Here is a 16,357-nt window from a genome sequence, read left to right on the forward strand (position 1 = left end):
GACATTTCAAGTATTTTACTTTTTGTCAGTTACCATTTGCATTGCAATTACTTTTCAATGCTGGGGTTTTGCAGTTAGGTCTTCATTTTAAAAAAGAATTATAATCCTGAATGAATTCAGTACTTTTAGAGTAGCCAGTGATTTTACCAGAAACTTGATGAGAGTAGTCTATGAAAAATGTACAACTCTCTCTGTGTAAAGTCATCTGAGCTTCTATTTTTTGCACTGACTTTAAGATAAACAACGAGAAAACAATGCTAAAATAATTTCAGTTTTTTATTGTCACATAAGTTGAGAAATAAATGAGATGGTATTGAAATTAAATAATTAAAACAATAACTCTATTTGGGTAGTGGTGGGGATGGAGGGGTAGAAAGAAAATGACTGCCTAAATCCTGCAGTAATTGTAGAATCAAGTCAAAGCTAGGTTTATATTATATTCATTTTTGCTTGAAACACTTTCATTCAGGCTGGCTACATTCCCACAAAAGATAATCAGACTTTTATGAACAAAAAGATCCTTAATTATAAATATTTGTGGCCTATTGCCCAAACAGAGTGAGAGGGAGAGAGCGCGAGAGAGAGAGAGAGAGAGTGAGAGTGAGTTAGAGACATGTGCCTGGTTGGGTGTTGGACAGGGAAAGGGGGTGGAGGGTGAATGGAGGGAGGGACAGATTAGGGAGGAGATCAACCTCCTGAGGGAACAAGGTGTCTCACCACCAGAGCAACTCATTCTTCACTCTTGAGAAAAAAGGAAATTAGCCTGAGTGACGCACAACAAGCCTTTTTCGTTTCTTTTAATTTCATTTTAAATACATTATGGGAGGACGACTACAAGGTCTCATGCTGCATTGGGATACTAAACTTCCAAAACTGTAGGGAGTTTTACTGAAAGTTCCATGAGGATTTTCGCTACGGACCTCAGGTACGCTAACTGCAAAGACACACGTGCAAGTAGTGTGTTCTGAAACAATTGCACCTACTTGAATTAGAATTTGTTTGTTGTTTTGTAGTTTGCAATCTGACTGTTAATAGGTTTAAAAATAGAGATCTAATTAACACTATATCTAAGTTATTCTAAATGAAGATTCATTTGTCATGTGAAACAACTTTACAAAAATTTTAAATTGCTCTGCATTTTTTTTTTGAACGAAAATTGTGATAAATTAAGAGGTTTACAACTTACATATAAAGAATTGAGAAAATAAATATTGACATTGTTTTCTGAATTTCCAAAAAGACATTGAAAACTAATGATAGAATTACACTCCTTTGAGATGTCTGAAAACAACTAACTTTGCGAGAATCAATTCAGTGTCATGGAGCAGTTGGACAGAATTTAAGAATTTAAATACAGAATTTAGAAATGATCTTAATTTGAGCATAAACAATGTCGATTTGTAAACAAGTTATAGTGAGGAGAAACAATAAACACTCCTTAACCTGGCTTGATTTACTCCTCATAACTCTTAGGACCTAAACTCTGGTTTATCTCCCAGTTGGGTCTGATTTATTTGAAAGGCTGGAATGACCTGATGTGCACATTAAAGATGGGCCTTAGGATAACCTCACTGCCAGTAAACTGAACTGGCCATCTATCCTTTGACCCCATAATGCGAACCTCTCATTCCAAGCCACACATGAAGTCTGGTAAATTTATGTGACCGCCAGAGCAGGGACTGACTGAAATATGGAGAGACCCTCCTAGGTTCATTTATCCTGATATATATCATATGAGAAGAAAGTCAACATTGTAAATTGGAATTAGTCCTAATTGTCTGTTCTGTGGAAACTTCCTTGTAGATCATTTCCACTCTGTGTCAGTGGGTGTGGACACAACTAAACTGACAGTTATGGATTATCTTCACATTGACTGACAGTGGACTTTCATTATCATATCTAATATTATTTTGCAAATGAAGTTGCTATTGATCATGCACCACACAGGTTACACCAAGGAGTTGTATTCTAATCTAGTCACAAAAAATGTAATACATTTAACTTCTAGGCTTTATCATAAAACTTAACAAAAATGTTTCCCAGAAACGTCTATACTGTCCATTGTTCGTGTTTAAAACCATTACTAAAGAAATTACAATTCTTTCAAGGAGTTATGTTTCTACAATGTCTATCCAGATTGTCTTTAATGTTTATAACCCAGTGGTGTTCTGGTGTGAGACAGCATGCCTGACATGCCTGTTATAGTAATTAGGCATTAAACAAATTCCACACACCCTCAAAAACCCATTTATTAAAATTATAACCTGAAGGCGTTTTTAATTAACTTAGTTTGAACTGACAGCAACTTATTGAGCTAAGTTTTAACCTTATGTGGATTTTGACACAACAGCGCCATTGCAACATGGGTTTTCTTTAAATGATCACTTTAACCAAATCAATTCTGAGGCCGACCATGTACATTGAAGCTGAACCTTCAATTTGGACCTTAACCCAGGTCACCTTTATAGCCACAATGCTAATTTCTGCTAGCACCCGTTTGGGATTCTGGTATTATGTCAATGATGCAAATAATAATTCAAATGAACATTGGGTGTTCAAGATTAAACAGTGACTTGTGAAACTTGTAGGGTATGTTTCATTTTGTATTTAAACCTTATAAAAATATTAAATGTGGTTTATTTTATATTATAGCAAGTTCACAGTGAACTTCAGTACAAAGTTCAGTCACTGGCCCTCTTTCATTTCTGACATCTGACATGTTCACACTCAGAGACATATTTCAAATTTCTAGTAGGCCTAGAGTGATTTTCATCTCACAATTCATCTCACACATTGTAAAACTTTGTGTGTGATTGGTTGATTCCACTGATCGTTCTTAATTAATCTTAAACTTTAAAGTAGTTTTGGAGTATTTCTATTGGCCCATCTATTGTGAAATCTTAAGATAATGTAAATGGCTGCTGATATGTTCAAATAATCCAGAAGAATGCAAATAGGGAAAAATGTTTTGGAGAGCAATTATATAGAGCTACAGGTACTAAAGCCATAGGTCAGATCTCTTTGATAAAAATGGATAGCATTACATAGGTAACAGGGAGCTGATACAAGCTCAGCACTATGTAACACTTTGACAGATTTGTGCCCACATAATAAAAGAGTACGTGTACAAAACCTCTGCTGCTGCTGGCCTGAGCGTGTGGCTACACGTAGCTGATACTGTGGGTTGTGATTTGAAATGAGAATACATAACACATCCTATTACTAACAGACGTGCTTACTCACTTGCTCTGCCACTTTCGAGCCTTCATTTCCCCCTACGGGGTTCACAGCTTAGCATTTTCAACCAGCTGTTTGACTAACAACAGCCTACAAAGTAGCCAGAAGACACCAAAGGCCATTTCCAGACACTTATTCGTTTACAGACCTCGCTGGAAATACATTTCCATGAATTAAAGCAGTTGCCAGTGGCATAGGACTCAAACTGGCCATGTTTCAAACTTAAAATAAGACTATAGTATATGTACATTGTATAGTATATGTATAGACTCTGTATACATTAATAAAGGTTTATAAATGGTTTAAACAACTGTCATTGGTAACACAGAAAGGAAAACAGTTACTTCTTTTTTGTCTAATAGTTAAAGTTTTAAATAACTTACAAAAAATGTTGAGATGAAGAATAAGCTGAGAATAACACCTGAGAATGTGAATTTAGACATTTCATATGTTATCATAAGTCTCTGAAAATGCACTCTATCAATGGTCTATTGATTAAACCTGGTTATTAAATGGTAAAACGTATTAACAAATAAGAGCTGAAGCTGACAGGGTTAATGTCAACTGATGGCAAGCACAAAGTAAGGTCAGTCTTCTGTAAGATTTGAGGTTTAACAGTGTAGATGGATGTGGTTTTACTACTTGGCAACCAACAAGTCACTTTTGTCCTTTCTATCTATGTTATAAATGATTGTTAATGATTTTGAATGTATTTACTACCTAATTAATAATATTCATACACAAATGGTAAACCATTTATAGACTTTTAATAGTGAAGTCTTATTTTAAAGTGGTACCATTTTTTTCCAGTACATGTGCACGTTTTTCAGGTTATGGAGCCTACCAACCCCCAAACTGTGAAACAAACACAAACATATTTTGTGATCTGCCAAAGTCAGAAAACATGGGATAAAAGGGACTGTTTTGATTTTGCTCCCCTTTTGACGTCAATTATAAAAATGTTAAGGACGAGAATGAAGAAGGAAGAGAAGCAAAATGACAAAATAGTTAAAAAAAGGGCTTCTGCTCACTCACTTCTCACTGCTTTGCACTCTGGTTGGGGTCAAGACTGGCTCCACAATATATAGGTTAATTTATGGTATTTAAGGTATAAAATTTGCATCTTCTAAAAGATCATTTCATGAAAAATGATCCAACAGTTAAAAAATGCACAACACAAAGTTGCAAATAATTTAGGCCTTTAACATCTGCCATACTAAATATTCTGAAAAGATTCAAGGAATCCAAAGAAATCTCAGTCCACAACTATTGAATGTGCATGACCTTCAAGCTCTTAGATGGTATTCCATAAAAAAACTGTGTGCAATGTGTTGCAGGTGCCATGTTGTACATTTGTTTGTATTTACAAAACAGAATACTTTTCATCAGTGAGAACATTGGAAATCTGTACTTTTGTCAGTTAAATATAAGTACAATAGATTTAATGCATTATTAATGTTATTTTATTTAACAAATTTTATTGCAAAGTCCCCAGATTTCCTATATTTTTTTGCAATAAAATGTATTAAAAATATATTTTTTGCAGAAATTGACATCAAAATAATTCATTGTAATAATTTATATCATATTTATGTGACTTTGATTGTGCATTAAATAGCATGTAAAACATCTTATAATACATAGAAAACTTATGCATACCACTTCATATACTAAGAGTATATGATGCCATAAAGTCAACTTTTATACATAATACATTTTTGAAATATGAATATTGTACAGGTGAATTTTTAATAATGGGATATAGTATTCACAAAGTTTTTATGAACAGTTAGACAAATGCAGTATGTACCCTGACTTCATACAGTCTTCATTTATAACATGTTTTGCATGAAATTATAACTTTACTATTCAGAGCAGTGGCATGGAATATAATGCATTAGTAAAAAAAAAAACACTGAATGGAGGATTTATGTGGAGTGTTACTGAGAACAACCGTACTGTAAACAAGTGAAATGAAGAAAAATATTTAAGATTCTGAGGTTATTCAAATGTATACTTGTCCTTATAAGTTATTGGTACAAAAAACCTAATTTAGTTTATTAAAACTCAAGTTTAGGTGACTATCAGGTTGATTTTTCACAAAATTTTACAGTATATGCATTAAAAAAAAATGCTTTCAATAAAACAAAAGAAGCACACCAGACAGTAAAAATGAATAAAGGAATGTAAATTTTTTAATATTTTATATTTCAGTAAAATTGTTATAGTGATATTAGAATTTGAAATTAAATTTGAAATTAATCCTAAATAATATAATTTATTACAGTGGTGTCATATTTAGTTTTACCTCTCACTCCAAATTTATTTATTAAATAAAGTGCAATAATAAACATAAGTGTTTTCAAAATTTTAAACGGTAGTATATATAACACATTGTACGTCACAGTGTTTTACAACTAAACCTCAGTCCAAGACAAACTGAGAAAGAAATATTGAATACAGGGATGAGTGTTAACGGATATTCTAGGGATAAAAACAACAATAGATGTCTCTCCTTATTTTTTTTATAGTTGGGAATAAAATTATTGTGTGAAAAAAATCACCTGTCCAAAAAGGCTCAAAGTTCCTTTACAAGCTCAGACAATATAATACTGCTTTTGTCAAGACATGTTAGAACAGGAGTCCGAATACCTGACTGTGGGCTTTCACTTGGCAACAGAGACTATGTGGGTTTGTGACTGTGTATGTGAATGTGTGTGTGTGTGTGTGTGGTTTCAGGGATGTGAAAAGCATCAGTCTGTATTAACCTGTCCATTGCCACAGTCTATTTACATATGAAAATGATTCATTAACAGCTCATGACTCGTCGAGCTCCCTGATCCCACTCTCAAACACGTAATGAGACATTCAACTCACATTCCTCTCGGTTTCTCTCTCCTGCTTTAGGTCTGAGGGGTCCATGTGGAGCCAATGAGAATGGCCTTGACAGACAGGGCTAAACTGCTCAGTGTCATCGCAGTCCTACTGCACATAGCCCGGACTGGGGGAAGCTTGGAAAAGGACAGCTCTCCTCTGAGGTTCACCCATCACTTGTATAATGCCACCATTAATGAAAACTCTGCCCCCAGGACCTATGTGGAGAGCCCTGTTCGAATGGGCATCGTAGTTTCTGATTCTTTCTGGGACATCAAGTACAGAGTTGTCGCCGGTGATGACGATGGCCTTTTCAAGGCCGAGGAGGTTGCCTTGGGGGATTTCTGCTTCCTGAGGATAAGAACCGGTAGTGGCAACTCACTCTCTCCTGTCCTACTCAACCGAGAGGTACGGGATATCTATACTCTGACTGTGGAAGCTACAGAGAGCACCTACGAGTACCAGGCAAGAACAAAGGTATCGATCCAAGTGCTTGATACAAATGACCTGAAACCACTCTTCTACCCAGCATCTTATAACATGGTAATCAGGGAGGACACACCAGTGAAATCAAGTGTTGTGAGAGTGAGTGCCACAGATGCTGATATTGGCAGCAACGCCGAGTTCTATTACTCTTTCACCACTAGATCACATCCATTCTCCGTTGATCCTTTCACAGGCACGGTCATGCTTGTCAAAAGGCTTAACGCCACTCAGAGAGATAAGTATGACCTAACCATTTTGGCAGAGGACAGGACCAAGAAAATCTCTGGGGTGCAAAAGTTTGGAAATGTTGCCACAGTTGTTGTAAACGTGGAAAAGGTTAAAGATAATTTCACTCTCATCACGCCCTTCACGACCCAGGCTCCTCAGATGGACACAGACAGAATGAGCATGAATGTCATGATAGAGCCCCAGGCAAAGGCACGAGTGGTCTCTCTGAATATAGTTGCAGGGGACACAGAGAAAGGATTTGAGATTATTCCATCTGCTTTGCAGGGTAACGACTTTCAAGTGGTCTCGACAAAGCGGATTAACTGGCCACAAAACCCATTTGGATTGAATATCTCCCTTCAGGCCAAAGACAGAAGTAACCCCCCTTTGCTAACACCAGTTAAGGACATCCATATTCCTCCCCTACAATTTACATCACTAACATTTGAGCAGGACGTATATAGCGTCACCTTAAGTGAGTTTTCCCCTCCTAAAACCCACGTGCTGAAAGCATCTGTACATCCCAGTTTATTAAATGTCACATACCGTATTAGTGATAACACAGATAGTCGTAAATTCAAGATTAATGCAAAAACTGGCATTATTGTTACCGCTGAGTCTCTTGACTTTGAAAAGAAGTCTCGTTTTGAGTTTGATGTCATGGTAAATCAGGGTGAAGCTAAAGCTCACGTCGTAGTTGACATAACGGACGAGAATGACAATATTCCTAGATTTATTTCCTCTTCGTACCAGGCCACACTGCCAGAAAATGTTCCTATAGGAACAAGCATTTTATCCATCTTAGCTATTGATGTTGACAGGGACAACAACGGCTTTGTGACCTATGCCATTGCAAACACAGCTCCGCTGCCTTTTGTCATAGATCCATTGACTGGTGTTATTTCTACCTCAGAAGAGTTTGATTATGAGCTAATGAAGAGATGGTACCATCTTAGGATCTGGGCTTCTGATAGTGGTAGCCCTTTTAGCCGTGTCGGTGAATGTGCTGTGACCATCACCATGACCAACATCAATGACAACATCCCACTTTTTGAGAGGGTGGCATGCAATGTCACCATACCTCGAGACTTTGCAGTTGGAAAGGACATCTTAGAGATGAGTGCAGTGGACTTGGATGAGCTGGAGCAAATCCAATACGCAATCGAGTCTGGAAATAAGGATAAATTATTTGCCATTGACCCTGTTTCTGGCATTATCACACTAGCTCAGCCCATCTCTACAGTTCTTTTAGAGACAGAAAATCCTTCATATGACCTAAAAATAACAGCAACAGATGGCAAATATAGTGCTGACCCCACAACTGTCACTGTATATGTCATGGGTGAGGGCCAGAAATTCACCACAGACTGCCAAGAAACTGGAGTGTTCAGGCAGCTGACTGAGAAGCTTATTGAATCAATCAAGCCTGTGCTTTCTGCTGAAGAAGAGTCCTTCTCTGATGTCCACATAATCAATCGCCACTCTCCAAAGTTTACTCCTGATGTTCCAAGTTCCATTGATGTCAGGGAAGACTTTGCTCTCAATACACCTATACTACACATTAAGGCCACTGATAATGACAGTGGCTTTAATGGAAAGCTTGTCTATGCAATTTCAAGTGGGAACGAGGAAGGATGTTTCACACTTGATATGAACACAGGAGAACTGAAGCTTATCTGTCCATTAGATCGAGAAACAAAAGCCTTCTATATCCTGAACATAACAGTGTATGACTTAGGCACCCCACAGACATCTGCCTATAAATTTCTTGCTGTCAATATCCTGGATGCTAATGACAATCCACCTTTATTTTCTCAACCAAGGTATGTTCTGAACATACCTGAAAACACAGAGACTGACAAAAGCATCTTCAAAGTACAGGCGGTGGATTTTGACCTTGATGACAATGGAGTTGTTCAGTATTCCTTATTGACATTTACCGACCTGTTCAAAGTTGATGAAACCTCAGGGGAAGTGAGGGTTATAGGGCATTTGGACAGAGAGACCTTTTCCAGATACGACTTAAAGATTGAAGCCAGGGATCAAGCGAAAGAGGATCCTCAGCTTATCTCAATTGCAGATCTAGTGGTTGTTTTGGAAGATATCAATGATAATCCTCCAAAATTCGTACCCAAATTCTACAGGATTAAAGTCCCTGAAGATGCCCCTCCAGGCACTGTGCTGTTATGGGTTGAGAGCTATGACTTAGATCTGGGCAGTGGAGGCCTCATAAGCTATAATCTGAAGAACAGTGAGGCAGGCACCTTCTTTCTGGACTCAATCACGGGGTTACTGACTCTAGAGAAGGAACTGGACTTTGAAAGAAAGCAGCTTTACAATCTTACTGTACGAGCTGTAGATCATGGGAACCCCAGATCGTTATCATCATCATGTTTCATAGAGGTTCAAGTGCTGGATGTCAATGAAAATTTAAATAAGCCAGTATTCAGCTCATTTGTACACAGTGCTCCAGTTATGGAGGATGCCAGAATTGGTACTTCAGTCCTGACATTAACAGCTGTGGATAAAGATTTGGGGAGAGATGGAGTAGTCAGATACCATATTCATGATGGGACAGGGCTTGGAGTCTTTGTCATTGATGAAGAAACAGGTAGGTTTGATTTCCCAGCTACTCTCTGACTGCTCCTGTTTTATTTCTATTTGCACAGTAGATTTAAAAATGTTTACATGTAAACATACATGTGGATGTATACTTTAGTCATTTAAATAGGTCAGTATATACTCAAACATAGAAGTCGGATACAAGCTGAAATTGGAACTTGAGAAGTTACTCAGTGCACTGTAAATACAAAATATCATATATGTCTTTGCTAATTGGGTATATACATTTATTGAGAATATTTACCCTAACTAAGAAGAAATGATGCACTAATTGCTGTTTATGTAATGATACATGCATACCACATGTTGCATTTTCCTTAGCCTGTTTTAAAACATACCACTTCAAAATGTGAAGACAAAAGTATTGGCAAATTGCAGCAATCCAACCCTATAAGTGTATGAATCTTTATTCATTTTAACATATGCACTCAGCAATTGAAAACTGCGTGTTTCTCTGCTGTAGGAATGATTCGGACAGCAGACACATTGGACAGGGAGGCTGTTCCGCACTACTGGCTGACAGTATATGCCACTGATCTGGGCACAGTTCCCTTGGTGTCCTGGACAGAAGTATTCATTGAGATTTTGGATATTAATGACAATCCTCCTGAGCTGTCCCAACCAATCTACTTTGCATCAGTCCATGAAAATTTGCCCAAAGACAAATATGTGTTGAAAGTCACCGCCACAGATGCAGACAAGTCTTCTGAGGGGAAGGTGACTTACCAGATCTTGGATTCTCAACGCACATATTTTTCCATTGACTCAAAAACAGGTGAACAGGTCTTTCATTCTCAATCTTTGAAAGCTTTATATTTGTGGTGCTGAAGTCTGGGCCCATTTGGCCAATGTGCGTTGCACAGGCAGCTGCTAGCATTTCTGAGTCAGAGCATAAACTTACCTATTTGATGTGTTAAAAAAACTGTTAACAATACTGAAATAACATGTCCTACATCACAGTTCAATCAAACATGTTCAGGCACAAACAAGGTGTAACCAAGGTGTGCTGCAAAGAGAACTTGAACAATAGACTAAATAATTACTCTTCACAAAACCTTATCATTTTCAGAATTTTTTTCAGAGGTGGGGAAAGCTTTATTACAAGCCCCCTGGAGCACAAAAATCCCCCCACCAAAAAACATATTGTCTGACCTTTGACAGCAATGCGGATTAGCCTTTGAAGCGCCCCTAGGAAAATTACAACAGCTTTACCTTGCATCACAAGCTTGTACTTGTCCATTCACGGCTTCTTATTTCTTTATTGCTTCATCACCTCCACCCCAGGCTAACAGGGACAACACAAAACTAACTACCATCCTGTACTGATGACATTACAAAAGTCCGTTGCTCACAAAGGTGTTATGCAAACTCGAAGGTCTAGTTAGAGTGGTCTTTTTTGTTAGTATATTTAGGGCCCTCTGCATTTTAGTGCAGCACAGTGCACTAATTATTTTCATTGTAATGCTAATATATTCTGTAGTAAATGTGGAAATAAGTTGATGTGAAGCTGAATTAAATTACTTAAAAGGAAAAGGAAGTGCTTTGGTAAAACCAACACAGTGCACTGAAAGATCAAGAAGAATATTATATGAAAAGGAAATGGTAACAACATCAATATTGAGCCTCAAAGTCAAATCAACAGCATAAAACAGCAAGACAAATTTTAGTGCTTTGTTCTTCATATCTATTCCTCAGGCAAAAAGGCCCTCAGAGCTCTGTATCTCTGTGTTCGAACAAGGCTTGGATGAGTCATTTCTACAGAGACCAGTGTGACTAAGCTTACTGCCTCAATGGCTTAGAGCAGCTATCTTGTTAAGGTTAGAACAGTACGTGTACTTGCTAAAGACCAATATACCGTGGATCGGGAGAAGAGCTTATATAATATTGTCAAGCCTGGTACACCGTTTACATTAGCATGGTCTTTTTGGTTATAGGAATATACTGTAAATTTAATGATGGAAAGGAAATAACTGCTGTATATTTTGGAAAATATGAGATTAAAAAAATCCTTTTATTTAACAGTCACAAAAAAGAGTTCCAATATTTCACTGAACGGTTATTTCATTATTTCTATTTTGTGATTGTTAATTTGATGGTTGCGACACACTCAGAAAAGTTTTTTATTCAGTTTTTCTACACAGCTATTCAAGTAACATTCCATTAAATGTTCATTAAATTAAATTTTGTATTTCAGCAGTGAATAGCAATGACTTCAATTCAAGGCATTAACCTGTTAGTTTATGCTAATTTAGCTAGCTGTTTTAGCCTAGGTGTGGAATAGTTGTCAGATTCTGAAATCCAGATGACGGCTATAATGTTGAAACCACATTTTCTTAAATTGCTGTAACAGGGGTCACCTGCCTAAATAAAGAGCACAGTTAAAGTCCCAGCAGGATACGTTTTGAGTGTTGTAAAAGCAGCTGGGTCCTCACGGCTAGCCTAGTCTGTAAAACAGTGAGATGTTTATGGCTGGGGTGGTAAATTGTGTCTTAAACCAGAAGAGGGTTGAGCATAAATCCAGAGCATTTCATGCTTGGTTGTAAGAAGCTACCACAGAAGAACAAAACATTCATGCTAATTTGCAAAATTAAGCATGTGGCATTTGAGGACATATCTCAGTTCCTCAGCCATTGCAGCAATTCTGCTCAAGCCTATGAAGCCTAATCACTGTCACTGTCTTTGGCAACTGGGAAAGTTAGACTTAATGCTTTTTGACAACTGTAAAAACCTACAGAACTGTTGACCAGGTCAAATGAGAGAAGCTAAAGAATAACTTTTTCCAAGAGGTTAACCTCATGTAAACAATGCAGCAGGATAAACACAACTAAGAAAGCAAAGCTGTGGGAAGAAAGAGGTTTGAGGTACACAAACAGGTGTGCCATCCATCTAAGGGCAGTGCTAATTATTTTCCTGACTGCTCTGTCTGTGTCTGTTTACTTAGGTGTGATCAGCACTATTACTGATCTGGACCGGGAGCAAAAAGCAGAGCACATTATTGAGGTGAGGTCACCTGCTGATTCTTGTAAATTAGCTCAGGAAGCACAAGTCTGAACCTTTATCTTATTGTTCAATGCTTTAGAATTGGTATTTGCATTTCCAGATAAAATATGTGGTGCATTTTGAATTCATTCCTCCCTGTCACTGTACAGGTATCTCAGAATTACATTTAAACAGCTCTTTTGACCCTGCTGAAATCTACTTCATCTATGAATAATGCCAATGTTGGATAGACTTTTTTTCATGGCATTTAATCATTGTTAAAAAGGTTGAATTTAAATATGGGAAAACAGTATACATTTTGAACCATGCAAATGTTATTGCACTCTTTACATTTTCTGTTAAATTATAACTTCCTGAATAATTGACAAATTAAAGTTTTGCATGCAATAATTTGTTTTATATAAACACAACACATATAACCCAATATTTCTCTCGATTTCTGTGATATGTAGGTGATCGTATCTGATAACGGGGCTCCCACTCTGCGCTCCACTGCCACAGTGGTCATTAAGGTGCTAGATGAGAATGATAACAGCCCTCAGTTCAGACATAAGATGTTCCAGGTCAAGCTCCCTGAGCGCCAGAGCACAGCACCACCCCAGCAGGTCTACCGGATGGTCGCCCAGGATGATGACGAAGGGCTCAATGGCATGATCACATATAGTCTAGATGGCAGCATGGATGGCCAGTTTGAAATTGACCCCACAACAGGGGTGGTGACTGCGAGAGGAGAGTTTGGACGAGGCAACTACAGCATCCTCACGGTAAAAAAAAAAATTTAAAACACAAATTGTCTGCTGTTTAGTGGTGGCATGGTGGCGCAGCATGTAGTGTTGCAGTCACACAGCTCCAGGGACCTGGAATTTTTGGGTTTAAGTCCTGCTCCTAGTGTCTGTGAGGGTTTTGGTGTGTTCTCGCTGTGCCTGCGTGGGTTTCCTCCGGGTGCTCCGGTTTCCTTCCATTGTCCAAAAACACACATTGGTAAGTGGATTGGTGACTCAAAAGTGTCCATAGGTGTGAATGTGTGAGTGTGTATTGCCCTGCGAAGGACTGGCGCCCCCCTTAGGGTCTGTTCCTGCCTTGCACCCAGTGATTCCAGGTAGGCTCCGGACTCACCATGACCCTGAATAACTGGATAAGCGCTTACAGACAATGAATGAATGAATGTCTGCTGTTTAGAGTCTATATTTGCTTACAGTTCACTTATTTCTTTGAAGAATATGTCCATCCCCTAGTTCTATCTTATATTTGTGCCACCTATATGTTGAGAATTCACCTCACAGAATACATTTAAGCGTGCACAATTTAAAACAAAAGCCCCTTTTGAAAAATGAAGAAACTTACAGAAATTTATTGCTTTTCACATTTTAGATTAAAGCCACAGACCATGGCAGTCCTGCAAGAACGTCCAAGTCACGTCTGGATGTGGAATGGCTGCCGATGCCGGAGCCCAGCTCAGTGCCGCTGGCCTTTGATGAGGCCCACTTCACCTTTGCTGTCATGGAGACTGACCCGGTCACTGACATTGTGGGTCTGATCAGCACAGAGATCACTCCCAGCTTGCTCTGGTTCCACATCACAGGTGAGGACACTGCTGTCCTTCTGCTTTCCTCTCTGCTTCAGTAACTGTAAACAAGTCCAACTGCCACCAACATGCTCCTGTGTTTTCTCAAGATAATCCCACCTCAGCTGTCTCTGCCAACACTGGCAGAACAAAAACAAATGATGAAAGCTTTTTGAGCATGGACTTACTCTTGAAATTGAGAAAGTGGTGCTTTTTGGGATTACGTTTATTAGTTTTGTGTATGAGGAAACAGTAATAGCTTTAAATGTCATTAATGTTAAATAGAATGTCCCACTGTTTTGGAGCTACTCTAAAGTCAAACAGGAATGTTTGCTTTTTCATTCTTGGCTTGAATATGCATAAATATGCTTAAAGTAGGGTATTGTTAAAATATTATGACAGTGATATCAATACCAATAATGATACCTTAAATGCAACAGACATATCTAGAGATTTACTCTGTTACAGCTAAACAACATGCTTAACTTGTCTTTATTCAAGTTATCTATTATATTAAACAGTGTTTATTCACTCTTTAATTTACCAGAGAATTTAATCTGTAACTCAAGCTGTTTCAGTATGCGTTAACCTTAATGGAAAATTTGTGGATGGAATCAGTTCCACCTTAAGTGGTTGATCTAAAACAGCTGAAATAAGTCAATACTACCCACCTGTGGAACAGGAATATACTGAACCATGGGTGTGGCTTAAACCAAAAACAATTGTAAGAAGATGGAAGTGGGCATTTTACTGACAATCAATCTGAACATATATTTATGCAGCTCATCAGAAATTTAGGTTTTAGAACAAACTTTATTGCCTCAGGGCTAAAGGTATGGACTGAATTATTTCTGCTGGTAAATTATGTTGAAATTTTTTAACATTTTAATAAGTAAATTGGTTGATTCTATCAATGTATTAAGTTTCAGCTGTAGACTCCAAGTGGATTAGAGCATTGCCTACACACTATTGTGCTGTTTGTTTACGTTGAGCTCAGTTTAAAGCACCACTGGCCCTGTACTTTCGAGCAGTTAACTGTGGCTTCTCACACCATGATAAGATGTGAGCCAAAAGGCAGAGCTCCCACTGCTCCACTTTTCCTCAGATGACAGGCCAGTGTCCCCTGCCCTCTACAGTGCTTCCACTCCCTCACTGTCCTAGAGTTCTCTCTCAGCTTGGGCTGTATTAAATAGAAGCGTGTGTCGACCTTCATGCCACAATTTCAGTTCTAAGCCACAAACTCACAGAGAAATGAAATTGAAAGGAAATGAGTCAGAAATGTTGTCGTCAGCCGGATGCAGGGGCACAGCTCTTCTGTTGAGTGCAGGAGACACAGTTATGCACATGCATGCAATACTGGTCTCTATTACTCTTGCCTATTATATGAATGTGCTGTATTACTTTTTTTCTATGATGAAATGATAGCTCTGTAATTGAAAAATGACACGCGGCTGCATTTATTACTCATGTGAAAAGATGATATTTTCTTCAGAATGCTATTGAATGTGGTGGCAGTGTATTTTTTATGCCACTGAATACCAGGTACCATATTTGACATATTCCTCAGCTTTCCTTTACTCTTTGAGAAAGTATTTGTGGTACATTTGGAACATTTTGGAACATTGCTGTGAGAATTAGGCTGCATTTCAAAGTCACAAATGCATTGGTGAGTTCCGGTGCTCATGTTAGATCATTATTCCATTTGTGATTGTTATCACTTTAAGGAACACAGTTCCAGTGATAACTTATTGGCTCATGTATACACCACACTGCGGTTACATATGCACCACCACCTTGTATGTGCACTGTCAGTTCTCAGCTCCAGTGATCATTCAGGAGCACTTTGTAGTTCTTCAATTAGCAACAGTAGTTGATCTGTTTCTCTGTATACTTTTTCCCCCTCACCCTGTTCTTCAAGGGTCAGGGGCCCAACAGGAGCTTCACAGACCAAGTATGATGCAGGTGGATCATTCTCAGCACTGCAGTGACACTAACGTGGTGGTAGTGTGTTTGTGTGTGTTGTGCGGTTAAAACTGATTTAGACACAGCCGTTCTTAAAGTATGCAGAGCAACGGACAGGCTCCAGTCCGTAATTGTAGAACTAAAATGTGCTCCTGGATGGTCATTGGAGCTGACAGAATTGACAGAATGACAGAATTTAGCAACAAGTAGGTGCCATTAAGTTTTGGATGAATGGTGTATATCACACATGGTCTAACCAAGCCTCTCACAACCTTAATGTGTCGCTCAAATATCATGTAGTCAGTCATTTAGCATTCTTGCCAACTCCTTGAAGCCAAATGCTATTCGCTAAACAGTCACGAAGCGCCAGTGCTGCCGAGTGCC

At 38.3% G+C, this 16,357-nt stretch overlaps 1 protein-coding gene across 1 annotated transcript in view; it reads left to right on the forward strand.

Annotated features, from left to right (window-relative positions):
* Positions 1–762: 762 nt before the first annotated feature.
* fat2 (FAT atypical cadherin 2) overlaps positions 763–16,357 on the forward strand; it is a 46,634-nt gene continuing 31,039 nt past the window's right edge. Inside the window, exons 1-6 of the mRNA XM_066648690.1 lie at positions 763–925; positions 6,145–9,436; positions 9,911–10,222; positions 12,389–12,447; positions 12,900–13,211; positions 13,819–14,029. Of these exons, the coding sequence (XP_066504787.1) occupies positions 6,169–9,436; positions 9,911–10,222; positions 12,389–12,447; positions 12,900–13,211; positions 13,819–14,029 (4,162 nt within the window). The 5' untranslated portion in view covers positions 763–925; positions 6,145–6,168. The remainder of the gene's footprint in view (positions 926–6,144; positions 9,437–9,910; positions 10,223–12,388; positions 12,448–12,899; positions 13,212–13,818; positions 14,030–16,357) is intronic.

Source organism: Hoplias malabaricus, chromosome 17, assembly GCF_029633855.1.
Source record: "Hoplias malabaricus isolate fHopMal1 chromosome 17, fHopMal1.hap1, whole genome shotgun sequence".
NCBI lineage: Eukaryota > Metazoa > Chordata > Actinopteri > Characiformes > Erythrinidae > Hoplias > Hoplias malabaricus.